At 43.3% G+C, this 26,515-nt stretch overlaps 1 protein-coding gene across 1 annotated transcript in view; it reads right to left on the reverse strand.

The window, feature by feature from the left end:
• The window catches only part of nphp4 (nephronophthisis 4), a 95,941-nt gene that overhangs the window by 13,451 nt on the left and 55,975 nt on the right, over positions 1–26,515 (reverse strand). The window contains exons 6-12 of the mRNA XM_067970653.1: positions 23,542–23,670; positions 21,359–21,564; positions 18,396–18,622; positions 16,958–17,147; positions 12,011–12,091; positions 10,339–10,495; positions 5,063–5,148 (exon numbers count right to left, since the gene is read on the reverse strand). Coding sequence (XP_067826754.1) covers positions 5,063–5,148; positions 10,339–10,495; positions 12,011–12,091; positions 16,958–17,147; positions 18,396–18,622; positions 21,359–21,564; positions 23,542–23,670 — 1,076 coding nt within the window. The remainder of the gene's footprint in view (positions 1–5,062; positions 5,149–10,338; positions 10,496–12,010; positions 12,092–16,957; positions 17,148–18,395; positions 18,623–21,358; positions 21,565–23,541; positions 23,671–26,515) is intronic.

Raw genomic sequence — 26,515 nt, forward strand, 5'->3', positions numbered from 1 at the left:
GAAGGCTGTAAGCTCATCAAAGAACTTAAATTAGATCATAAACTTTAATCGTTTCTGAGCCTGTTATCACCTCTCATCCAAAGTCAGTTTGAAGAATTTTCATCCAGTCACTCACTCCTCTGTGGTCCTCAATAAACGTGTAGTGTCATCGGGGCCCAGCTGGCTGTGAGGTATTGACTAGTCTGAAATTCAGCACTCTTCTCTCTCCTTCTCTGGCTCGCCAACAAAACAAGGCAAGGAAATGCTATCAGTGGGCAGGGCTATTGGTCCCATAGCTTGACTTTCTCTCCCTTGCCCTCATTTGGCAACTGCATGATTGAAATTAGAAACTCAGGGTGTGTGGAATGCCAGGTGCATCCCATCATTCTGTGCGGAGAGTCATCCTGGAGCAAGAAATTGGTTAGGATTGTTAAAAATGTTAAGCGAGTAGCACTAGAGTAAATGAGCTAAAATCACTCACTGGCGTCTTGTAAACAAGAAGAACATAAGAAAATTCAGGGTGAGAAGAGGCCATTTGGTCTATTAAGCCTGCTCCACCCAGAGCCCGTACTTTAGGGAACATCAACTTCCTGCCTGGGGTAATCAACCAGCATTGTTACATATCTCTATATCCCTCAACAGGTACCACTCCATATCCATATACTGCTTAATAGAATTACATAGAAACAGGCTATTCGGCTCAACTGGTCCATGTCGGTGTTTATGCTCCACACGAACCTCCTCCTACCCTGCTGCATGTGGGCTCGGGGCTGCTGGTTAGAGCTCACTTTGTGCTGCCAGTATATTTCAGTGCAGACACTGGGAGTTTTCTGCATGTCCTTGTTGCATGACTATGTTAATACAATAGGATTAGCATGAAGTGAGTACAGGTACCACCCAGTGTACCATTAATGCAGACCAACAGGTTCTAAACCTTGTGCCCCTGGGCTGGTGAAGGGGGAGGGAACAAAATCAACCTATTTTAAATCGATATTTAGCATTCAATGCTGGAAAATATTGCATCTGCAGATATCGTGCAAAAACAGATTTGGGCTTGCTGTGATGCCCTACACAGTTGAACAGCCTGCCAACACTCACTGTCTAGGCTCACACATGGAGAAGGACCACTTAGATGGAGTACAGGAAGGCTGCCAATGATCGTGGGACTCGTACCCTTGCATGTTCAGCAGAACTGGGGGCGAAAAGGTTATCACTTTGTGACACCGTTACGGCTGGTGTATCAAAAAACATTCTGAAGTTGATACTGGATAGCTCTTTATTCGGTATATTTTAGAAGCCAATAAGAGGCCTACGATTACTTTTGGGCTCTCTGGCAGCACGTAGCAAAGAGAAATACAAATCGTCATGTTTCTGTAGCTCGCATTAATGACCTGAACAGCGAGCCAACTACAGAGCTTAATATTCACATTTACCAGTTAATCCATTCAGCTGGATAATTATCAGACCTCCTTTGAACCGTATACTCACTGCGATTTGGCTCCACACTAGGATGCCCCTGTGTATATATTCTACCGTGCTTGAGATTACAATAGAATCTCCTTTGATTTATAATTCTAGAATTTAACTTAAATGTTTGTCCTTTTCATCATTCTTTACAAATGTATCACTGATGGACATCTCTTTATCCTGTGTCACAGAACGATCCTGTGCCTGATCTCCGTGTTCTCAGCAGAATGTAGAGGTTGTGTTACCATTTTCAATAAGCAAAAGAGATACAGCATGTGAATGCCTTCAGGACAATGGTAAACAATTTTATAACACCAAGCTCCTGAACATTTACCTGAGGAAGGAGGAAGCCTCCGAAAGCTTGTGAATTTAAAATAAAATTGCTGGACTATAACTTGGTGTTGTAAAATTGTTTACAATTGTCAACCCCAGTCCATCACCGGCATCTCCACTTCAGGACAATGCACTGTTCTCAATTTAGAACATCCCATCTGATAATGTGAAGATAATCACACTCATGGAGCACGGGGCAGTTCTCCCTCACTACGTGTATAATAACGGGGATAATTCTCATCTTCACTGCCTGGTGAAATCAATGAAATCAGTAGGATGAAACTCAGGCAGGTTCTACAACGTGCGTGCGATTCGCTCCGCCAGGTTACTGCCTGGGCTGTGAAGGTGAAAATTACCCCCAATCTTTTTATGGTGTCAGCTGTGGCTCAGTGGGTAGCATTCTCCCCTCTGAGTCAGAAGGTCGTGGGTTCAAGCCCCACTCCAGAGACTTGAGCACATAATCTAAGCTGACACTTCAGTGCAGTAATGAGGGAGTGCTGCACTGTTGAAGGTGCTGCCTTTTGGATGAGACTTTAATGTGATTAGATGTCTGTCCTTTCAGGTGGGCGTAAAAGATCCCACAGCACTATCCAAAGTAGAGTAGGGGAGTTCTTCCTGGCCAATATTTATCCCTCAACCTACATCTAAAACAGATTATCTGGCCATTATCACATTGCTGTTTGTGGGACCTTGCTGTGCGCAAATTGGTTGCCGCGTTTCCTACATTACAAGAGTGACTACACTTCTAAAAGTACTTAATTGTCTATAAAGTGCTTTGGGACATCCTGAGGTCATGGAAAGTGCTGTATAAATGCAAGTCTTTCTTTTCTTTTTTTATATATGAAACAATCCCCCAAAAATGTTTAAACTGCGGCTAATCCTATACCTGTCAAATGCTATTTAATTTACCTTTCCGTCTCTATCAAAATATCTATTACCGTTCTTACTGAAGGATTTTGTACTTTTCAATACGGACTTTTAAAGCTAAAAGGACTAGAAACACAGAACTGTTCAGAAGGCATGCTGGGAAGCTTGACCAAGTTCGAAAGTATCATGATTGCTTGAGATTATTGAAGACAATTTGCTGTGTTAGCCTTAATAAAGGCCAGGTAAGATTTGCCGTACTTTCGAAGAACAAGGCGAGAGATAAGGTAGCTATGACATCGTGATGAAGAGAGAGAAAGGGGAAAAAAACACACCAGCAAGCTGTTTTTGCAGCAGCAAGAGGGATATAAAAACAGATAATTTTAGAAGTGATTGTTCAGAGACAGAACTGGAGCAGTTCAAAGAAGATATCAAAGAAGAATGAAGCCCTCAGTCTCCCGAAGCAGAAGGAATTGTACTACCGTCTAGAGTTGTAAGCATCTGCTATCTGTAAAATTGTTGTGTCTTAATGTCAATAAAACAAATTATTTACAAACGTTTTCAGTCTCGGTTGATTCTTACTTGGTACCCTAAAGAGTAAAGAGAGAGTTAAAAACAACCTACAATCCTTACAGACCCAGATTTTTCACTTTACAGGTCACTGAATTCTGGTAGTACTGCTTCAAAGACAGTATACTGGTCAGCGTTATGGATCAGTGACTTTGCGGTCATTTTAATTTTTGCTAGGAGCATGTAACAGGAGAATCATAGGCGTGCTCCAATTTCTGCCCATTCTGTTTCTCCCAATATGTAATCCCAGCAGGCAAGGCTCCTTGCCAGGAGTGTGATTTTATAAAAACTGTCTCTATAATATTTATATAAGTTCCTGATAGGAGTAATAGCTGACTTAGATAATTTGTCATTTTTTGGTTCCGAGCATTGTAAGTAGGCAAGGAATGTGTGCAAGAGATGTCGAACCAATAATTATCCAGAAGAGTTTACTGTAACTGTTAGAAAGTTATTATGCTGTCCTTGGTAAAGTCTCTGCTTTAAAGGAGGACTGACACCATCGGAGCGTAGGGTCCCGATAATAACGGTGAGGAGGGGTCCGTTCACAGGGTTGGAGGGGGTGGCTGATTGAGAGGCCCTGATGGCAGGGTGATTTAAAGGTAAGCTTTGGGGGGGTGCAGGGGTAGCAATCCTGCTCCTCCTGACCCACCAGCAGTGCTGGAAAGGCACTTACCTGTTCCATCCGGCTGTTCTCACCTCCCTTCAGCTGCTGGGTTTCCCGAGGCCAGGAAAACCCAGCCTCCTGGAGTTAATGTGAAACAGGTTAAATTTGAGGCAAGCAGCCTCATTAAAATATTTTAAGGGCGGAACCGTCCCCCACCCTGCCTCCGTTAAAGTGAGCGTGTTGGAGGTGGGTTTAGGATTTTTACATTTTTAACCACCCCCCCCATCCCCTGCCCGTCCTGGGGGGTTAAAATTACCCCCGAGGAGCCTGAACAGTCAAACACTGTTTCATCTTGATGGTCTTTTTGCATCATGATGACATGTTTTCACACAATTTATATCCTCTCAACATGTGTCTGGCAACTGAACAAAAAAGCTTTTGCAAAACTCTAGCGCACGAAAACAGCCGAATCTTCGAAGACAGAGAAAGAAAACCTGTGAGTGATGGAAATACACAATTAGGTATTCAGCATCTAAAAAGGAGGAAAGATTCATGTTTCAGGTGAAATTCTTCATCAGAACCTCGAAAAGCATGTGATTTAGGAGCAATGCGTGAGTTCTGGGAGCAATGCGTGACCATAAGGTGAATCCCTGTTACAAGACTCAATCAGCACCCAGACAAACTTGCATGGTAATTTTTTTTTGAAGACACAAAAAACTGTGTGAAAAGCCTACTGCTCCCACATGAATTGTTTGAAGGGCAGATTCCATGATCCAGAGTACCGGAGGTGAGCCACCTCCCATCACCACCCCATCACCCAACCCCCATCACCCTCCCCTCCATCACCCCACCACTCTCCCCACCAGTCTCCCCTCCATCACACTCCCTTCCATCACCCCACCACTCTCCACTCCATCACCCTCCCCCATATCACCCTCCCTCCATCACTCTCCCCTCCACCACCCATCATCCTCTCCCCAATCACCTTCTCCCATAACCCTCCCCCCGACCCCCGTCATGCATATTGAGAATTCAGAGGAGTTTCTGGCCTTTAAAATTGAGGGATCGCACCCAGGATTCCCTGATATGTATGGCCGGCCAGCTCGGCTCACTGTTGGTAACGTGTGTTCGTAATATTGGCCCAAAAATCTATTCACAGTTTCTAAAAGGTCAGAAGGATTCAAATATTTGGATCAAACGAATATTACTGGTTCATCGTTAACACGGGTAAGTCAAAAAACGTACCATTTTCTTTGTTTCACAAATGATGTTGAAATCACTGCAGCGAACGTGGATCTGAAACTCAGCATTTGTTGACTGCACCGCAATATCTGGAAAATTTCAAATGAAATTATGACACCGGAAAATACCTCACACGAACAATAAGGAGAAATGAAGGAATCGCAACCACATCCCACATCGCAGACTTCACCACTCTCTTCTCCATATGAGCATGAATAGTATAAAGATTAAGATGTGGGAATATGAAAAACAACTTGGAAAGTGATGAGGAAAAGAGACGACATGAGCTCAATTTTACCATGGTGGTGGGTTGGCAGCCGGTGGGGGGGTGTGGTGGTGAAGGTGCGCGTGGCAAACCCACTTAAACCAAACTTACCTTTTCAGACGCGATCGCACGTTGATTGATGGCGGTTAACGTCCTCTCCGGGTTTCGCGCCCGGCGGTTAGCCTGATTGACAGGCTGGCTGCCGTCAGGAGCTGCAACGCGAGAGGGGGTGGGGCGAGAAAGAGAGAGAGCCAGATGTCATCTAGCACTGGAACGGGAGGGGGGGGGAGGAGAAGATCAGGGGGACATCGGGACGGTGAAGAAGGGGACATCGGAGCGGGAGACATCGGACACGGAGCAGGTTTCAAGGGTAGGTTCATTTAGTGTTTTCACTTCCTTGCATGGTTTTTTATTTAATTTATTTATTTAGTTTCTTTTTCACTGATCCGGCCCTTCATGCCTGGTTGTACCAGGTGTGAATCAGAAGCTGTGGGCAAGCCGCCCAGGTAAGTTAAAAATCTTTCTAATCCCTTCATTTGTCACAGGTAAAGTGCCTTAAGTACCTCAATGAGGTACATTTGGTTCTTTGGGTCGCCCGTGCACACACAGGTGGGTCCCTGGGAAACTCAGAAGTCGGTGGGTTGGAGTTGGCTTCCAAACCTGAACGGGATTTCCGCGATTTTCAGAGACCCCCGCCCCCACAATTGCCTCCTAAAATCACTCCCCATATGTTTGCTGGTAGTTTCCTCAATGGTTCAACTGGCAAAGACACAGTCCGTTGTGAAACTGAGCCACTGAAGGAGTCGTTGGGTTTATACAGGAAAGTCATAGATCCCTAGTGCCCTTACGTGGAGGTATTATAGGATATTGTCATACATCCTTTACCTCTAATACAAGTTCAAGGACTAGGAAACACTGCAACATCTGGTTAATACTCTTTATTAAATCAAGTCAATGAGATAATAAAACACAATCCCTTACATGCAGTGCATATGAGATATAGGTACCAATACTCATATACCAAGAACTCCTCAGGAGATTGCAAGCATGTTGCCTTGACTGCTTACATTATCCTCAGCAAAATTAGACTGAAGTTCCCCAGGAGCTCCACTGTGTTGTATCTTTTATAGGTTTAATTACGTCATCACATTCTGTGTGTGTTCTGTTGATACGTAAGTTCATTTAGTGGTGAGGTTAGTTGCTACCATTCGTTGCACAGGCCTTTGATGTCTTAGGTTGTTTATTACACCCCGACATTCCACACTTGAGCGCTCATTAGTTCTCTGTAGCATTCAAAGTCTTATCTCTTCCCAGTACATCCATAACTCAACCCTTATTCGTACCAGATTATCCCTCGTTTCCTAGACTGATTTACTATTATACCTACTTTCTTATCTCTTCTCATGGATGGTTAATGAGGAAATGACTCCTATACGCCAGGCCTGACCTTGTGTAACCATTACAGCCACTGCAGAATCAATCTTTAATATGTGGATATATATTTTAAAAGCTTACTATGGCTATTCTGCCTGGTACAGCTATACTTACAGGATTTACCAGGAAACATACGTTGCCTCTTTCCAGCATCACTCAGTGAATTGTTATGCCATAATCCTACCTCTCCCAGTCAGTTGATAAAGATGCTGTCCAGTATGACACTGAGCCATAAAGTCCCATGTTCGATCCCTGGTCTGTGACGATTTAGCTGATCTCAGCTGAACGAGCTGTGTTACAACTGGCATCCTATGGCTAGGGAGGGGAAATTCCACTCTAGACCACTACAGTGTAAACGTAATATCCGAACACAATTTGGACTATTAGTAAGCTATTTATTTTAATCTCCTCTGTCTCTCCATTTTCTTTTTCTAGAAACTGTAACTTATATATAATTACCAGGCCTTTATAATTTAATGAAAATCAGAAATGGGGAGTTCCTTCAAAGGCTCAGTGAATGTAAAATGATGGAATATTCAGGAGTAAAATTGGGGATTATCTGTACTAAAATAATCTGGAAAACACAACGAGAAGATCTTGCCTGACCAATCCCCAGACTTTTTTTTAGTTAATGACATCCCAAGTGGTGTATCGAGACTTCTAAAATGCATTGAACAAAGCTCTGCATAAAAGGCTAGCAATTAAGCTCAAAGCTGTGCAGATTCAAGATAATTCTTGAGTATGGATAAGAAATTGGTTGAAGGGTGGAAAACTATCACAGGAGCTATGTCAGGGTGGGGGGAAGTAGTGAGTGGAGTGACCCAAGGCTCGGTGTTGGGACCATTACTGTTACTAATTTACACCAAAGACTTGGATTTAGAAGCTCATTGCAAGTTGATCAAATTTGCAGATGATACCAAACTAGGAGGAGAAGGCAGCTTGGGAAATATAAATGAGTTGGACAGAATGAGTGGGCAGAATGATGGCAGATGAAATTTAACAAAGCCAAGTGTAAAGTACTGCACATAGGAAGGAAAAATAAGCAACATGCACACTCCATGAATGAAATTGAAATAGCTACGGTTAAAACTGAGAGAGATCTAGGGACCTTAACAGAGCTGATATTCCGTATGTTCAATCAAAAGCAGAGCATCAACAAAACAAACTCACTGCCAAACTACACAATCAAAACAGCACAGTACAAGTCAGAGGAAATCATGCTCAAGTAGTACAGTGCACTACATATTAACATAAGAAATAGGAGCAGGAGTAGGCCGTACGGCTCCTCGAGCCTGCTCCGCCATTCAACAAGATCATGGCTGATCTTCTACCTCAACTCTACTTTCCCACCCTATCCCCATACCCATTGATTCCCTTAGTGTCCAGACCACATCTTGAGTACTGTGTCCAGTTCCGACCACCAACACACAAAGGAGACAAATATTCAAATGCTAGAGGCAGCATTTGTAAAGAGAAACGACAGGTGAAGGTTTCAGGTGTGCGTCCTTCCCCAGAACTGGCTTCACTTTCAGAAAGAAAAGGTGGGAGGGAAACATTAACCTCTCTTTTCTCTTCACAGATACTGACTGATCCGCTGTGTATTTCCAGCATGTTCTGTTTTTGTTTTATATTAGATAGTAAATGATATGGAAACGGTGAACCTGGAATATTACTTTAAACTAAATTGTGAGAGTCGGACAAGAGGGCACTGGCCCGAGCTAGTTAAACGAAAATTTAGAACTGAAGTTGGGGGTGGCTCTTCACAGGAGGAGTGATTAACAAACAGAATGAACTCCCAGGCACAGTAGTGGAGGCAAAAACCCTAGAGTCGTTTGAGAAAAAATTTAGATGCTGCAATAGGAGAGGAACTATAGGATCACGCTGCCATCTAGGAATGGTGCCAATCAAACAACAGATACTTCCCCACAATGGGGGAGAGAAAACGCAGAGGGTAAGCAGTCCCTATCAAAAGGACAATCTCTCCCTGGCTGAAGACTAAAGATTTAAAGAGACATGGCACTCAACTGCCTGCTCGTCCCTTGATCAGGAAATATGAGTAGTGTCAGAACAGAATAAAATGACTTTAAACAATTGCAACAGCTCTATACAAAGGTTTATGGCTCATAAATACACTCCAAACTGCCACACAAAACAGAGCTTGTATAAGTTAGTTAACAAACTTCTCACATGATTTTAAGGCTCTGCTGGTGGTAGACTCATCCTATTTGATGGCCAGGGAAGCACTCATTTACACCACAAGTGTGGTTTATTGCCAGTAATTTATAAGGAATTTATAATCATTCTGATCTATCAATCAAGTTCAAAAGGAGTTGCAATGGAACTGCCCCTGTTAAAATCTAATGGCTCAATGAAAAATAAATTAATGCCATACAACCCAGTGTAACAGAAAGAAGCTATAAAGTGGTGTTCAATTTACAAGAGCAATCAGTCAGAAAATGAACTGATTCAAGTGCTGAAATTGTTCTGTTTGACAAGGTAAATGGGGATCGCAATTGTGGACTGTTAGCAATGGCACTGAGTGTACCCTCCCAGGGGCACCGTATCTGGGTCATTTCCCATTCCACTAGTAAGTCACCCTTGGTAGCTGCTCCAAATTGATAGAAGCAAACTAAAAAGAAATCCAGAAAATGATCTTGAGCAGACAATTAGTTTGTGGAAGACATAAAGCTCAGGTGACTGCTCAACAGCAACCCCACTGGCTCAGTTGGTATGTGCACTGCTCCATTTGCTCACAAAATAAAGTCTCTGTAATTCATTATATTCAATGAAGCGCTTTGAGACATCTCTGAAAGATGTGATAAGTCGCTATATGAACAAAAGGCTCATACATGCCAACCGTCAGACTTTCACACTGAAGGTCAGCCTCTGGGGGGCCTGGTTACCATGTCATCGCCTGTTGACAATCAGCAATTTGCCTCCTCCCGCTCCTACCTGAGTCCAGCGGCCAATTAGAACTCAAGTTCTCAAAATTCCACTGTTAAAGGCTACTTTCGGAAGTGATCATGTGACAAACCCAGTTACCTGCCTTTGAGCAGCCACTTAATCGCACTGAGCTGACCCTAATCACCCATTTAATAGTATGGGCAAACCGAGTGCACAGCAAAGATTAGGCAATCGCACTTGTGTTCCTTATACATGTACCATATGTTTAAATGCTGACTGAAGCTCTCCCTCATTTAGTGGGAGGTCGCTACAGTTTGGCCTAAAAAAAAACGGCTGATAGATCAGGCACGTGCAAAACAGGCAGGGATCTGGCGACATGGATCTGGCGACATGGATCCCTGCCCGTTTGCCTGGCCCTGCTCACCTGTTCCACACTGGCGTCACCGGCCATGTGGAATGGAAAACTAGGCTTTACACGATGCTGTTGTAAAGGTAACAAATATAACTGTGACCCTGTGGGATCTGAAGTAATAACACATCACTTAGTTGGTACTATTGTAGTATCAGGGTTTTTTGTTAGCACGGTAAGGGAATATACAGCAAGGCAGTGCAATTGATGGAAAATATACAGAAATAAATAGAAATACTACATTGTAAGGGCCAAATAATGTGATACCTGACAGAGCGTGCAATGGAGGTAGGCGGATAGATTTCTTCAGGAATGTAAGCTCAGGCTGGTAAAAGCGGAATGTCTGATCTATAACGAAGGGCTGAGCTTCGACGTTCACCTGAAGGATGGCTATTGGCTTCTGATTTTCAATTTTAAAAGACACCTGAAACAGAAAATCTTACGATTGAAAGGAAATACAGTAAACCTCCAACAAATACAGTTTGGAGCTTTGGTAATTGGTGAAAACTTTACCCAAGCTGTTTCCAGCAATAAAAAAAATACAAGCTAAAAACGCCAACACAGACAACAATCTATTATTTGTCACAGCTTGGTTCAGGTGATGGCACTTCTGCCTCTGAGTCAGAAGGCCACAAGCTCAAATCCCACTTCAGTATTTAAGCATAAAATCTTCAGTGTAATACTAAGGGAGAGCAGAACTGTTGGAAGTCCTCTGGATTAAATGTTAAACTGAGGCCATGTCTGCCTCTTCTGGTCGGTGTTTAAGGTCCTGCGGCATTACTTGAAGAAGATCAATGGCCAATATTCTTCCCTCAACCAACACTACCAAAAACAGATTAATTGGACATTCACCTCATTGCTTTTTTGAGGGACCCTGCTGTGCACAAAATGCCTGTGACATTTGCTTACAGTAACTGAACTTCACAGTAATTCGCTGTATGTGAAGTGCTTTGGGATGTCCAGTGTGATGTTATATAAATGCAGTTCCTTCTTTCAAGATGCAAGACATATAAGATATAAATATGTATATTGCTTTATGTATCACAGATCCCCATGGCACTGCTCATGCTTTTTTATGCTATGTAATGTATAATATATCAAAGCCAATGATTTTAGGTGATTGAATAAATAGGATTGCCATTTTATTTCCAAGTGTCATGGTAATTATATGATTATGTTTACATTTTCATAGAAGTAAATCAGTGGCCTTGATTATTATGTTTAGTTAGGTGGTGAATTTTATCCTTTTTTAAAGTCCAGGATAGAAAGGAAGATGGTAGGGAAGATGTTACAGGTGTCAGGTATGTAGGAGTTGTTCAGAAGTACTAAAACAGTGTTGTGATTTGAGTTGAGAGGGCAGTCTAAGGTGTGAGAGAGTAATAGGAGGAGCACAAGGGTATTGGTATGTGGGAGAAGGGGGTCCTTGGGTATTGGAGTAGTGGGTGGGCAGGGTTTTGGACTTTCTTTGCTGCTAGTAGCCGATTTCAGTGGGGAGCTGGAAGCTATTTTGGCAGATATCTGACTTTGCCCTCCACTTCTGAGATTACCCGCTGGAAGTGACTGCCAAAGTAGAACATGTCTGCCCGTATTTAGGTGGGTCTATTCAGATAATAAGGTAATTATCAGGAATATGAGCAGTACATGTAGAACAGAATTTCAGATTTCCAGCATTTTGATTTGAGCACAGCATTATACCCAAAATGGTAATCTGTGCTTCCTCTTTACAGATGCTGACTGACCTACTGTGTATCTCCAGCATTTTCTGTTTTTATTTAACGAATGTTACATGGACTGGTCTATAATACAATAGCTTTCCACATCTTGAATTTTTGGAAAAAAAACTATTTCAAGCTGGAAATCAAAAGTCAAATTAAATGCAAATCTAAATTAGAACCACGGTGCTCATCCCCAGACACACAGTTGATGAGATGATACGTACTTTGATCTTCTTGGCTGATGTGGAGTTAGGCTGCTGCTGATTAATGATGTTCTTTTTAGGAAATCTCCAATCAGCCGGACCCTAAGAAAATAACAACAACAGTTTAAGATGTTGGCAGTAAGCAAAGTAAAGTCCGATGTATTTTTTTTTGGTCTGTTGATATTGGGAGGGAAGAGAGAAGGGGGTTCCTCTATGCAACTTAGCATTTCCTGCCAAGAGGGCAGGCATGTGACCTGAACCCAGGCCTCTGTCAGTGTAACACCATAACCAGGGACTTAGACACAAGCAATAATGGACCCAGGATAACTTGGAGGCTGAAATTCCTGTCTTTGCTAATTTGAGCAACAAGAAAGCAATGCAGGCACAATTTACTGATGTGTACTGTTTTGCTAAAATGAGCAAACACAGTAATTTGGAACCTCTCGGTTCCCCTTTCTGTGGGGCTAGTTCCTGCTCTCTGCCCAGTCTCTACCCTTGCTGGCATTGGTGAGACTGACAACCTACACCGTAGAAATGATGGAACCTGCATCCTATTACATGGCATAGCATTCCATACAATTCCCTCAGATTAACCCTCTGATCATTCTGGATCAGTTTACTCTGTCTGTTCTGTGTTCCAACAGGTCAAAGATTAGTTGAAGTTAATCCTTCCAGTTTTCAATTATCTGAAAAACAGTTACTAAAAACCAGTCTTCAGCCAACAAAAACCTAGTTTTTCTAAACTAGATCACCTCCATCCAAAATGGAAAGTGGAAGCCACGAGGAAGGAGAGACAGAGAGAGCACAAAGAACAGATAAAGATTGGGAAAGAATAGAGGATAAGAGAGCAAATAGGGATGAGGTGGAAAACAGAATTAAAGTATAATTTATCATTCCCTGCCACGCCCTAGATTTGAAACCTGGTCATTGCTGAGTCAGCTAATCTCAGGCAGGATTAGTTGTGATGTCCTCATAGTCAAATAGCCTGCCAACACTCACCATCTGAATTCAAATGATATTTTAGGTCTTTGATGTTAATACTGTAGAAATTTGAGTAGCTCTAGTAACATAATACCACTGTTCATTTTAGCATCAAGGTATTGAATTGAAAGCCATCTGACCCAGGAAGTCAGCCATTTCCTTGGATCTGCTGACAATCTCAAGATTAAGAAAGTTAAAGCTTTCAGGTCACCCAACTAGTGTTTAATTTGATTATGAGTCAGACCACCATTAAAGCGCCATGAGCTGTGTAAATGTTGGCAGTTTATAAAGAGTCAACACCAACGGCACAATGGGGGATAGCTGCAAATTGTGAGCCTGCTGCTCGTTTGAAGAACATCATTTTAGAAAAGGCTGAACGTCACAATCTGCTCTCTGAAGTGTACTGCTTTGCTAAAATGAGCAAACACAGTAATTTGGAACCTCTGATTTTCCCTTCCTGTAGGGCTCTGAGCCTAGATTTTCCAATTGACATTATTTTAATGAGGGTGTTAATTCATTTATTTTAAATGGGTTGAAGTAATGCTATTCGGAAACTCTTGGCTTATATAAAGACTGAACTTGCCAAACTTTCCCAAACGGCTTGAAAGTTATTGAAAGTCTGCAGAGCGCAGAGTTCTTCAATATTGCTCAGCAAGAGGTTTGTTTAAAATTTTTAAAAAAGCAGGAATACAATAAATTAGCATTCTTGGCTGAACAGAAATTTGCAATGAGAATGCTCCTTTGAGTAAACTACAGATTAACATTTAAATACTCTCTCCCCTGATGGTTTGGTGATTAAATACATCACCCTGTGTGGTACTGAGCCTGATCTGCACAGCTCAGTAGCACTGTATTTACTCACTGCACCATCAGGGTAGCTTCCTTCCATGTTGATTTCTGGAGAGTTTTCTGCGCTTTGCGTATGTGTTCCCGAACCCACATCAAATTACACACATCATCAACCTGTTCAGTTCAGCGCTTAGTAATTACCTTCTCCCAGCATTTGTTTTACTACATCACTAGACTAAAAATGATGACAAATTCAATACTTAGCAGGCATTGGGAAAAAACTCATTTTTCAAGGTGAATAAAATGAGCCTCTCTATGTTACTGTTAACTCATTTTTCATCGAGTAAACACCAACATTAGGGCACCTTGTGCCTCATTCATAATTTAGGTAATGGTGTTATTCTTCAGCTACCTCATATCACAGAAAATATATAAGAATCAGATTGAGCTCCCCAGTGCCCTGTAAAGTAAAGGTACTGGTGTGGTGCTAGGCCATCTACCGGGGTTCACTGAAAAAGGGCACATCAATAAACAGATTAGCAACTCCCATAACCTGAGACATATAACCTTATACATGTTGTGCATGGATAATGTGCCACTTGACTAATAATAACCCTTTTTGTAACATGTTAAGTATTGGAGACCCATGTGTTATTGCTCTCGTTGTGCTCATGTCTAGTCCAAAAGGCGGGCTACATCACACCATTGAGTATCATTCAGGCTAAAACTAGTAATCTAATTTATTTACAAGAATTTACACAAAAGCTTAATTGCCTAGACTCAATATCCACTCCCTTCATCACCAGCATACTGCTGCGCATTGTTGCTTCAGTATGGACCATCTACAGGCCGCACTGCAGCAATTCACCAAGGTCACTTTGGCAGCATCTCCCAGCCCTGCAACCTGAGAAGGATAAGGGGAGAAATATCATGGGAAAACCATCAGCTCTGTTCCCTTCCAAGTCACACACCATTCTGACATGGGTATATATTGTCGTTACTTCATTGTTGCCAGGTCAAAATGTTAGAATTCCCTACCTAACACCATTGTGGGGGCACCGTCACCACATGGACTGCAGTGGTTCAAGAAGGCGGCCCATCACCACCTTCTCAGAGCAACTAGTGACGGGCAATGTGACCTTGTCAGCATCGCCCACATTATGTGAATGGCAAATAATCAGTAATACAATACTCGATCCATACAAAATTCTCCCAAAGATAATGAAAATCCAAAATCCAAAATCTCAACGTCTTTTCTTCAGAATCTTTTAACTGAGTCTTTATCGAACACAATGGGGGTGATTTTAAACCTCAAGAACGGGTGGGTTGGGGGCGGGTGGGAGTTAAAAATAGTTGTTTTTTGGGTTGTGACCGCAACCCGGCTTTATTTCCGGGTTTAACATCGGCGCGGAAAAGTACAGGCTTCCCACTGGGAAAGCAAAGTCTGAAAATTTTGCGGTTACGACCCAAAAATACAACCATTTTCAATTCCCACCCGCCTGTTCTTGGGGTTTAAAATCACCCCCAATATGCGCACTTCAGTTCCACAGAGCCCTTGCCACTGCCACAATGTTGATACAGTCAGGCAAACAAGGATATTCCATGCAGGCTGCAACACTTTAGATCAAAGCAATTCTTTCTAAATAGGCAGGAGGGAATCAATTTATCATTCAGGTAGATTTTAGATGTCCTGTCAATCTGGTGGTTTGATTGTCTTGGATATCTAACTGTATATCAAATGGGTTCCAAGAAGAATCATGGAGTGTCCGATGGGTGTAAGTTTTCAATGCATTTAACACTTCAAAAATATGAGGGAGTTTCTGATGCAATTAGCTTGTGAGAGTAGGTAATGACTTCTGTTCAGGGAGCCAGCTACCCACCTCCGCCTGAAAGTAATATCTATGGCAAGACAGACTTGTGAATTTCTTTTCTCCCCCCACTCAGAGATTACAGTCAACAGAAGACAATTTTAAATTCACAGCATTTTGGCTTGTCTAAAACTTTGTATGAAAAATATACAATACAAAGATCTTATGATTTGAAGCAAGACAGACTACATGAGGTTCAATTACCGATCACTGCTGAGATAGCTGATCGTAACCAAGCTAACAATTTGGAGCAACAAGTGTCCTCAGTACCTCTGGGTGCAGGAGACAGGAATTATAAAGGACAGTGTTCCGACTCGGGATCATTATCCTGTGACTCCTGCTACCATAAACCTGAGATAGTCTTTTTTTTTGCTGGAGAACAAGAAAAGGAGGAGGAATATCACAGCCAGGCAGGCCATGAATGGAAGCTCAGAGACAAATGTAGCATCAGATCTACCAAGTGTCATAGTGAAGGGAAGGCGGGCCCCAAATGGCTCCCTGGAAAAGAGAAAATTAATGAAAATACAAAGTGTAATTTGTGTTCTCATGGGTCTCTGAAGAATTATTTTCCCCTGGAAATGCACCTTTACGCAAATTAGTTTATGAATATTATACAGTGATTTCCATGCTTCAGTGCTTTAATTTGTCTTATTGCACACTGCTTCTCAATATGGTGCCAAGGATTTCTAGTATTTGATTTTTTTTCCTCTAGTTTTCTCTCCCCTCCTCTTCTCCTAAAGGTTCTCATTCCCTGCTGGGTATAGTTACCTGGGTACCAGTCATTCTCAGGTATCTTGCTGAGATGGCCTCTGTTCATGTGTGATCTCAGACAGTGAGTGTCTGGTTCTGACGTCATCCAATATCCACACACAGACATATATCTCCCAGCAGAGGCCTCTGCATAGTGATCAGGAGTGGGAATAATGGCAGAGTACCCTCCTGCCCACGTCCACCTAGCCCAGTGGAGCTACGGTCAAATTGTTTCCTACATTACAACAGTGACTACACTTCAAAAGTACTTCATTGGCTGTAAAGCGCTTTGGGACGGCCTGAGTCGTGAAAGGTGCTATATAAATGCAAGTTCTTTCTTTCTTAATTGTAGCATTCCCAATACTGCCATAAAAAATATCTGTTAACTCATCACAGACCAGGAACTAAACCGGAGACCATACTGGTCTTTACGTCTCGGATCGATATCAGGCAGTGCGATTACCAGCTGAGTCACACGGGGAGCTTTAATATTGTTTTTGAATTTAATAAAATGAAATGGACCTGGAAGAAAGAAAACCAGAAGAGATGAAAATCTACCAGACCTTGGACTGGAGTGTACCTGTGGTGTGATGGAGTGGTCGGCACTGAAGCTCTGGAATTTAAATGGGATATAGACAGTCTCCTTGGGTCGCAGGTAGATTTGTGGGAACTGTACGCCTCCCTGAACATGGAACATGTCCTCCTCCAGCGGGGTCAGGGCACTTGTGAGGTTCTTGAAGTATTTCCATTCTCTGCTGTTCACAATGACGCTGGAAAAAATACAAGTCACACACTCAACCTTCATACTGGAGAAAGTAACTACAATCTGTTGCAGGGCATTAATTCTGAGTAGGAAACAAAAGAAAGGGAGGGAGGGGGCCAAGTGGTACTTGCTTTTTTATCTTGGTCTAGCCCAGAATGATGGGATGAAAATGAGTTGGGCAGTCTCAATCCAGTTTTGTGGGGACAATGACCCACAGCATAAAACTGCCACGGAATTCAGCACTAAACTGGCAGTCTCATTCAGGAAATCAACAGGATGAGGAAAACTGGTGCAGTGGCAGGGGTGGTGGGGCGGGGGGGCACATTGATGGGGCAGAGGAAAGGGTGCTTCGGTCTGCACCCAACTGTATTGTACCTGATCTGGAAGTGATTGAATGCTGGGTGGCTGCAAAAGGAAGTTTTCCATTCCCCAACACCGACATCCCTTGAGCACTATGTTATGTAGGAGCTATAATATGATGCCCTTACAACATGGTGCTCCACAGTGGCAGGGTACACCTTTGTGTCCCTAATTCACCCACAAGGTTAATTCTAAATCTTGTGCTGTTGGGGCTGCACTAACTGAACATCCTGAAGTCCAAGGGAAAAACAGTCCACTTTGTTAGTATCAGGATCACGTGCTCCCAGATCAGATGTTGATGTGAGTCTTGTGATCTCCCATCATTAGAGAGAAGGCATTTCCACATGAAAAAGGAAAGGGAGGGAGTCATTGCAAGTCAATGTTATGCACTACCTGGTGCCCAGGACAAGAGAGACATTTGAAGAAGCCTGCGGGTGGGCCACCTGCCCATTTGTCCCATGGCTGGGAAATGTCGGGTAACACAAGGAAGGACAAATAAATAAAAGGCAGGGGAAAAAAATTAAAATTTGATCTAGTAATTTTCAATATGTTTAGAGCAAGGATACTCCAACCTTTGGTCGAGGGTCACAATCCTGAGCAGTGACTAGCTCACGGCCCATTCTCACAGATCAATCATCACTGCGTGCTTTTTCAAAAAATAATTTCATTTTCTTAAACATTCTCTCTGTCTGTCTGTCTCTCCCCCTCCTCAATCCCACTTCCAACTATAACTATGGGCAGTGAATTAAAGTCCAGAGCCATCGAGCAGCAGGTCTGCTGATGATCAAAGGTGACGAGGAGATGGACTGTAAGTGGCCCCCAGTTCTTGTTGTGACTATCATACAGTGACAAGTTAAGGCCCAGACTTCATGCTCTTGGGAAGCGAGCAGCGTACCTCAGTTCTGGATGTTCACATTCAATGGTCACTGTGTGTTGAACGTTGTAGGGATTTTTCAGGGAAAATTCAAAAAATTCAGCATTCCCAAGTGTGGCGTACAATGTGTACTGCGTGGTGATGGCCTGGGACAACATCTTGCTGATACTTTCCGCTTTAATCCGCTCACGGTATTCTTCTATGATCTGTAAGTCTCTTTCATGCTGGATCCACTCCTTGTGCTTTGCCTGGAAAAGAGCACACACCTCATTTGGTGGAAGTACAGACACAACACCCCTCTGTTTGGTGGACAGGGTCCAACTGGGTCAAGAGTTGGGCTCACACCAGTCTTTGTTCTCACGGTGAGTTCATAATCTCACGCAGTCCATAGGAGGGCTTATGTTGACCTCAAGCACACCCCCTAGTGGGCAACTCAGGCATGGTGTTGACAGGAGCAGTGAGCGGTCCATTCACCCACTCTCTTGCCTGTGGCTAATTTGGAAGCAGGTGAGGTGGTATTTTTTCTACAATAAATAAATATATTCAAGATTGACAAATAATAAATATTAGTTATCTAGTCCCAAATCACAAGCAAATAAGGAACGGGTAAAGGAGGAAGAAGCATGCGAGAGAAGAGAAGGAAAAAAATATAGAAACATTTTTATAACTCAGTTTTTTAAACAACAAAGTATTAAACAATTATTGTGGGGGGAAAATGACTGCCATACTGAAAGAAAATTATTCACTTTGATCCTACTTTGCAAATGACAAGTAAATACTTCTAAAGGCTGTACCTTTAGTTAGCATTTGTCCTATTACCTGTTACTGACTTTGATTTAACTATCCTATTTTGTATATCATTGATTTTCAAACTGGAAGTATGTACACAGCATTAATCTGTTTGGCAGATAGGGACCAAACGGGTTTGATGTCAGGCTCACACCTCATGAGCTGTAATCCTTTGTTTAGCTGATAATGTCTTTCATAAGTTAGCACATGGTGGTCCCTGAGAGTACATCGATAGTCACAGGGTGGTCCCCGAGAGGGCATCAATATTCACAGGGTGGTCCCTGAGAGTACATCAATATTCACAGGGTGGTCCCCGAGAGGGCATCAATATTCACAGGGTGGTCCCCGAGAGGGCATCAATATTCACAGGGTGGTCCCTGAGAGTACATCAATATTCACAGGGTGGTCCCCGAGAGGGCATCAATATTCACAGGGTGGTCCCCGAGAGGGCATCAATATTCACAGGGTGGTCCCTGAGAGTACATCAATATTCACAGGGTGGTCCCCGAGAGGGCATCAATATTCACAGGGTGGTCCCTGAGAGTACATCAATATTCACAGGGTGGTCCCTGAGAGGGCGTCAATATTCATAGGGTGGTCTCCAAGAGGGCATCAATATTCATAGGGTGGTCTCCAAGAGGGCGTCAATGTTCACAGGGTGGTCCCTGGGACGGTATCAACATTTATAGGGGGTTCGGAGGAGGGTATTGATATTTGGAGGGCATATCTGGGAGGGAGTTGATATTTGCTCACAGTGTAGGCTCCCCAGACAGAAAAGTTTGAAATGCACTGCTCTAGACAACAGGGAAACTAGTGTAATGTGTACCAAAATCTGTCTTAAAACTGGACTGAGTATGGTGCAATTTTATGTCTTGTCTCAAATTTCCAAATATGACAATTGTCATAAAGCACTTTAAGTATTCCAGGCAAAGGATCGACTGCTTTAAACCGCTGGGACTGCTTGCACACATACGGACCATTGGGTCAGAGGCCATGCATTACTTGATCGAGCTGCTAGTGTAAAGGAAGGAACCAAATACACAAAACAAAATTCAGGCAGCATTAAATGTGATTTGTTGCATCTTTAGTGAATAAGATATTTGGGCCAATCAGGATATGTTGGCCCATTAAAACTGTACAAGTATGTCAGTCACTCTGGATGTGTGACAGAGATGTTCCCACATTCAACAGACGTTCCCAAGTACAAATACAGATAAAGGCAACCTGATGGCGGCTTTCTCTGGTATGGTAACTGCGGTGCCCCCCAGTCGTGAGACATGACATCTTGCCCAACGCTAGTGGGGCTGCCCGAATGGGACATTCATCGGAGGAATGGGTTGCCAAATAGGGAAGGAGCGGAAAATATAGAATTGGTTTTTAAAAGTCAGCAGCAAGTCCCAGACAGGCTCCTAGTGGCCAACTGCAAGACTGATAGTACATCTCCTGTCTGCTCGGCTGCCTGGCCAAGGCAAAAAGAGAGGAGAAAATAATAAGTACCACCCTCCCACTGGGGAGCGGGACTTGCAGGAAGCACATCTTTGGAAATTGTAGTCACAGCACACGGGTAATGGATGGAAATCAATGGCTGTGCACCCACATTTCCTCCCTGGAACACCCTCCAAATATTAATACCCTCCTTGGAACCTCCTATAAATGTTCATGCACTGCAGGAACTCGCCAAGATTTATTCAACAGCACCTCCCAAGCCCGCGACCTCTACCTCCTAGAGGGACAAGGGCAGCAGGCACATGGGAACATCACCACCTGTACGTTCCCCTCCAAGTCACACACAATCCTGACTTGGAAATATATCGCCGTTCCTACATCGTCGCTGGGTCAAAATCCTGGAACTCCCTTCCTAACAGCACTGTGGGAGAACCTTCACCACACGGACTGCAGTGGTTCAAGGCGGCTCATCACCACCTTCTCAAGGGCAATTAGGGATGGGCAATAAATGCCGGCCTTGCCAGTGACGCCCACATCCCATGAACGAATAAAAAAAACAATGTCCCTAGAAGTGGCTCCCCGTCGGGAGTGCTAGATCATGGAATCACCCTTTAGATATAAGATCCCATAAATAATGAATTATTTTACCTTTTACCGAGTGTTTGTATATTTTACAAAATCTTGAGATTTCCTCCTAAGAGGAAAGTTATTTTTTTTTTGTTGGCAAAACTTCAGTCTGTGCACCTTACCAGAATGTGGGTTTTTGAATTAAGATCGGTGCCGGCCTCATGCTGTCGGACAGCCACCATCCTCTCCAGCTTCCGTTTTCGAGCAACGTCTGCCTCACTGTCCAGCTGTTGTTGCTCAAAATTGCTAACTCTCATTCTGGAGAAAAGGACCGAGCCCAGTTCACTGTCCAGGTCCACCAGACGCTGTGCTCTGTATGTGTTGTGAGCTAAAAAAAAAAGAACGCAAATTTTAAGATAATTGGCAAAAGAACCAGGGGTAGATGAGGAGATTTTTTTTTCACCCAGCGAGTTATTGTGATCTGGAATGCACTGCCTGAAAGGGTGGTGGAAGTAGATTCAATACTTTCAAAAGGGAATTGGATAAATACTTGAAAAGGAAAAAGTTTACAAAGCTATGGGGAAAGAGCAGGCATGTGGGATTATTTAGATAGGTCTTTCAAAGAGCCGGCACAGGCACGAGGGGCCAAATGGCCCCCTTCTGCGCTGTATGATACTATGATTTTATGAAAAGGGGAGAGATGATAGGATTATCAGGGCAAATTGTGACCTTGTTAAAAAAGATGAGTTGGAAATTTCCTAGGGGTTTCTGCGGCCGTAGGTTTGGCACAAGTTTGACGGGAACCTTTTCAGCAATGGAGTGGGAGAAGCTTCAAGGAAATTCGTCCACAAAATATCTGCTTCCCATCAGATGGGGCAAAATCATTGGTGCACCCAGGACATGTCTGCAAGGTTTGATATGTCAGCTGAGATGAGGGAACCTCAAACAACCTTTTAACTGTTATTATACCATTCACAAGGGTGAATTTCCATGCAATATTTTTCATGAGACTGGCATTGTCACATTATATTATAATTACTGGAATCATTTCCCCCTTTGAAAATCTGGACATTTAAATCCTAAACATTCTCAATCCACATCACATAAATTTTAGTTCAGAGGAACCACTACACAAAGGAATACTGTAGACCTTTAAACCGAGCTTTCCTATTTTTACCTAACTTCACCTAGTTATTTTTTTAAATGAAGTATAAAAGAATTACAAAGTATATGATTTATATTCTAACCCAAGTTGAGACTGTTACTCAGGAATTATTAGGTCAGTCCACCCAGGTGATGGAGAATTCAAGCTGGTCTAACATAGGGGATTGGATCAGTGAGATATCCTTGTGAAATTCAGGAACACTGAACACAGCTCAGGCAAACTGTGCCATTTCAGCAGTAGTGGGGGGTCATTTACAACTTCACCACCTAGGCAATAACCTGGGAGGGAGGGAGGGGGGTGGTAAATCATACACTCTTTATAAAACCTGCCTGATTTCTGTTTATGTAGAAGACAGGAGAGTGAGAGAGAGAAAGAGAAAGAGTGTGCATGAGGGAGAGAGTGTTTATGTGTGTGCGAGAGAGTGTGTGTGAAAGTTTGTGTGTGCGAGTATGCGCATGCTAGTGTGCGTGTGCGTGGGAGTGTGTGTGTGTGTGTGTGTGTGACAGAGACAGCAAGAGAGATTCCTAGCATAGATGTTAAACCAAAGCCCAGTTTTGTCTGTCAGAAGGCCGTGAAAGATCCCATGGCAATTTGTGAAGCAGCAGGGAGTTCTCCCTGAACAACAGTCCTCCCTCAACCAAAAATCTGCCTGGGTTCCTGCTTCTGACTCCTCTGGGCCTCCCCTGTCCTGGGCTTCCCTCCCCCCCAACTTCGACGGCAATGCCCTGCCGACCCCCCGTTCCTACGCACTTACATGACTGCCGGGTACCGCTCCTTCGGGTCCCCGGTGGAGGCCTCCTGCTTTCCTTTCAGGCAGCCTGCAGACGAGGCCTGAGAGTTAACATGAGATAAGTTCTTCATTCATCTCATTCCTGTTTGTGGGATCTTGCAGTGTGCAAAAATGGCTGCCACGTTTGCTACATTAACAATTACTGCATTTCAAAACAATTCATTGTATATGAAGCAGTGTGAGACATTTCTGAGAGATGTGGGCACTGGGGACATGCCACTGCTTAACCTGCGCCCAGTATTCTGGAGTGCAACAAACATTTACCGCCCAGAACAGAGTGCAGTGGTACTTACAGGAAAAATGGTAATGGCCTCACCTCACCATCCTTTGCCCGTACAAGTACACGGGGCAAGGGTACTGACCAGGGTGACATATACAATGTTCTCAAAAACATAAAGTAATCCACTCACCATTGAGGGTCTTCACACTTTCTGTAGACAGGCTGCCCCCAGAGAACCCGCTGGTCCCGTCATGGGAGGAGATGATCCTCGACTGAGGAACAGGCAGGGATGTCTTCACTGTCCGCTCAGACAGGTGACCTATGGAGACAAAACTCACAACAATGTTATCCAAAGCCCTGCATTAACTTGAGTAGGTTTATATGAGAAATCAAGTTGCTTTGTGGAAAAACGGCTTATATTTTTAGTTAAGGAACTACATTCCATTCCATTCCCAATGGATCTGGTGAAACTAATGGAAGTTAAGGTGTCTGGGAACCGTGCTTGCAGTCAACACCACTGAAGGACTTTGTAGGCCAGTTAATAAATGCACCAGTCGACATGGCAATTAGCCATACAGAACAGGACGTTCCCAGATTCATTCCTTCCTCTGGGTCGGGTTAGCCGGGGAGGGACAGTGAGGATGCTACAATTGCCTCAACGCCCCATGCTAAGAGCGGGATAAAAATCTGCCTGGGTTCCTGCTTCTGACTCCTCTGGGCTTCCCTCCCCCCCAACTTCAACTGCAATGCCCTGCCGACCCCCCGTTCCTACGCACTTACATGATGGCTGGGCACCGCTCCTTCGGGTCCCCGGTGGAGGCTTCCTGCCGTCCCCTTCAGGCAGGTGCCTGACGGCCAGCCTGCAGACGAGACCTCCCAGGGGGGTGAGGGGAAGGGGTGTGTGTTTTGACACCCGGCTTACCTTCACCGCTCCCCCCCACCCCCACTGCACGTTAAAATCTAGGCATGTAAGAACAACAACGTACGTTTATATAATCGCCTTTAATGTAGTAAAACGTTCCAAGGCACTTCACAGGGGCGTTAACAAACAAAATTTGACACCAAAAACTGTTTAATCTTGTTGGAGGATGGCTGGGCATGGATGGGGAATGAGTGAGGCAGCTTAAAACTGAGCTGGGCTCATTGCCAGGAGAGGACCTGATAAAACAGCACCTTCAGCAAATTCTGTTGGCATTCTCCCTTGGGCAATTTACCAGTAAAAAAAAAGTTACCCAGAACATATTGCAGCGGTCTGGCATTTATATCTCAATCATACTACGGGCACTGGGGACATGTAAATAATTTTTATGTGAGCTGTTTACTTACAAGATACTGCTTTCTGATTTGTAGACAAAAAACATTACTGTGGTATCCTCAATTATACTGACAGAATCATGCTTTTAATGGGAGAAATTCTGTAACATATCCCTGTCTTCCGAATTGGCCACAGGCTAAGTCCAACATCAACAGAGATCCACACAAGTTGCATGGTCAGAATTATACTGCTGGCCTGTACGGTCGGAGACCTCAGCTCACCCATGGCCAGAGTAAAATGTCCTGCCACTTTGCAATTAAGTCATTGGGTCCTCCTCTGCTCAGAAATACAGGAAATTGTCAAATCTACTCCGTACAGGCCCTGACCTTTTCTAATTTGTGTGAAGTAGTTTCAGATTTCCATGGTTAGGAACAGACATAAAGAGATGCAAAAGAAATCGCAACAAAAGTAATAATCTTGATGTTATCGTGGTTGGTCCTGGCAGCTCAGGAACCATTGTGTTTCACGTTGTGTCTGATCTCTCCATTATACAGCTCTTTACAGTGTTTAAAGAGTGGACACACATCCCCCAGGGTCTCTGCCCCACTGCTTTGCAGGATGGAATGGAGGATACACAGAGTTCGATCGAGCAGCTCCGTAAATGTGAATATTTTTGGAAACATGTTTTTTCTAAACCCATCGAGATGATTTAGGACCAATATTCCCCATTAATGGTATTACCCATAAATTTTACTTGAATTTCAATTGATTTGAGATGCTTTAACCTGAATTATCAATGACTTTCTGACAATTTGATTCAATAGGCACTTTAAAAGAACATCTCCTTTCTAAAGTCTTAAAGTGCTAGCCTTAATTTGTTTGGATAATCTAATGGAGTTCTTGATTATCCAGCAGAGGAAGTTAAATTGTACATTTTTCCTTCATTTATAATGAATTATCTTAATTTGCTGATGGCCAGCTTTTACACTTTCGCTCAACAAATCCAGGCAATCTTTTATCCTAATGTTATACAGGTTCTCTTTAAGGCAAAAGAAAATTGATTATTACCCGCAAAAATGCCAAGTGCAGGTGCACTGTGGGTGGTGGTAGGACGTGCCAATTCCCCAATTCCCCAATTCCCACACATTCTCTGAAATGTCTCTTACAATGTTTTCCATTGAAGCCCTCTGCCTATGCGAGAAGCCTGGCCTGGCCTTCATGCAGGTTCCCAGACACATCACTGTCAGTTATAGAGACAGGAAGCTGTCTACAGGCCCCAGCATGCACCTATACTTAAAACTTCTTGAAACTTCTATGACTGGAGGCCTTTCACAGAGGGTGCCAGCCTTGTTGTTTGTGAGTCCCGAGCCCTTACCCCCCCTTTCCTCCTTTCCAAGTGATGGAATGTTACCATCGCAACAAATTCACAAAACGAGTTCCGGGGCTTTGAAGATCATGTTTTTTGTATGAAAACAGCATAAAGAATGAACATTTGAACTTTCTGATACATAATTTTTGAACAAGAAAAGGATGCATATACTACGGGCTGTTTACTTCTGCAATTTATATTTATTAAAGCAGTCACGTAATGATTTACACTTCCAGAGACAGATTCCTCCCAGTCCTCCTCTCTTGGGAACATGACTTTGTTTGCCTCTCTCGGGAATGTCCTTAGCCCTTCACATATAACGAACAGCTTTGACGTGTGGTGACTGATGTAGCGTTGGCAAACACAGCAGCCAATTAGCACAAAGTAGGAATACAAACAGCAATTGGATGAACCACCACAGTTGGACTGATTTTGGTGGTATTGTTTGCAAGAGGAATGGTGGCCAGGGCACCAGGAGAACTCCTTGGACTTTGAATAGTGTCGTGGGATCTTTAACATCCACCTGAACCCACGGTTTAA

Source organism: Heptranchias perlo, chromosome 32 (genome assembly GCF_035084215.1).
Source record: "Heptranchias perlo isolate sHepPer1 chromosome 32, sHepPer1.hap1, whole genome shotgun sequence".
Classification (NCBI taxonomy): domain Eukaryota; kingdom Metazoa; phylum Chordata; class Chondrichthyes; order Hexanchiformes; family Hexanchidae; genus Heptranchias; species Heptranchias perlo.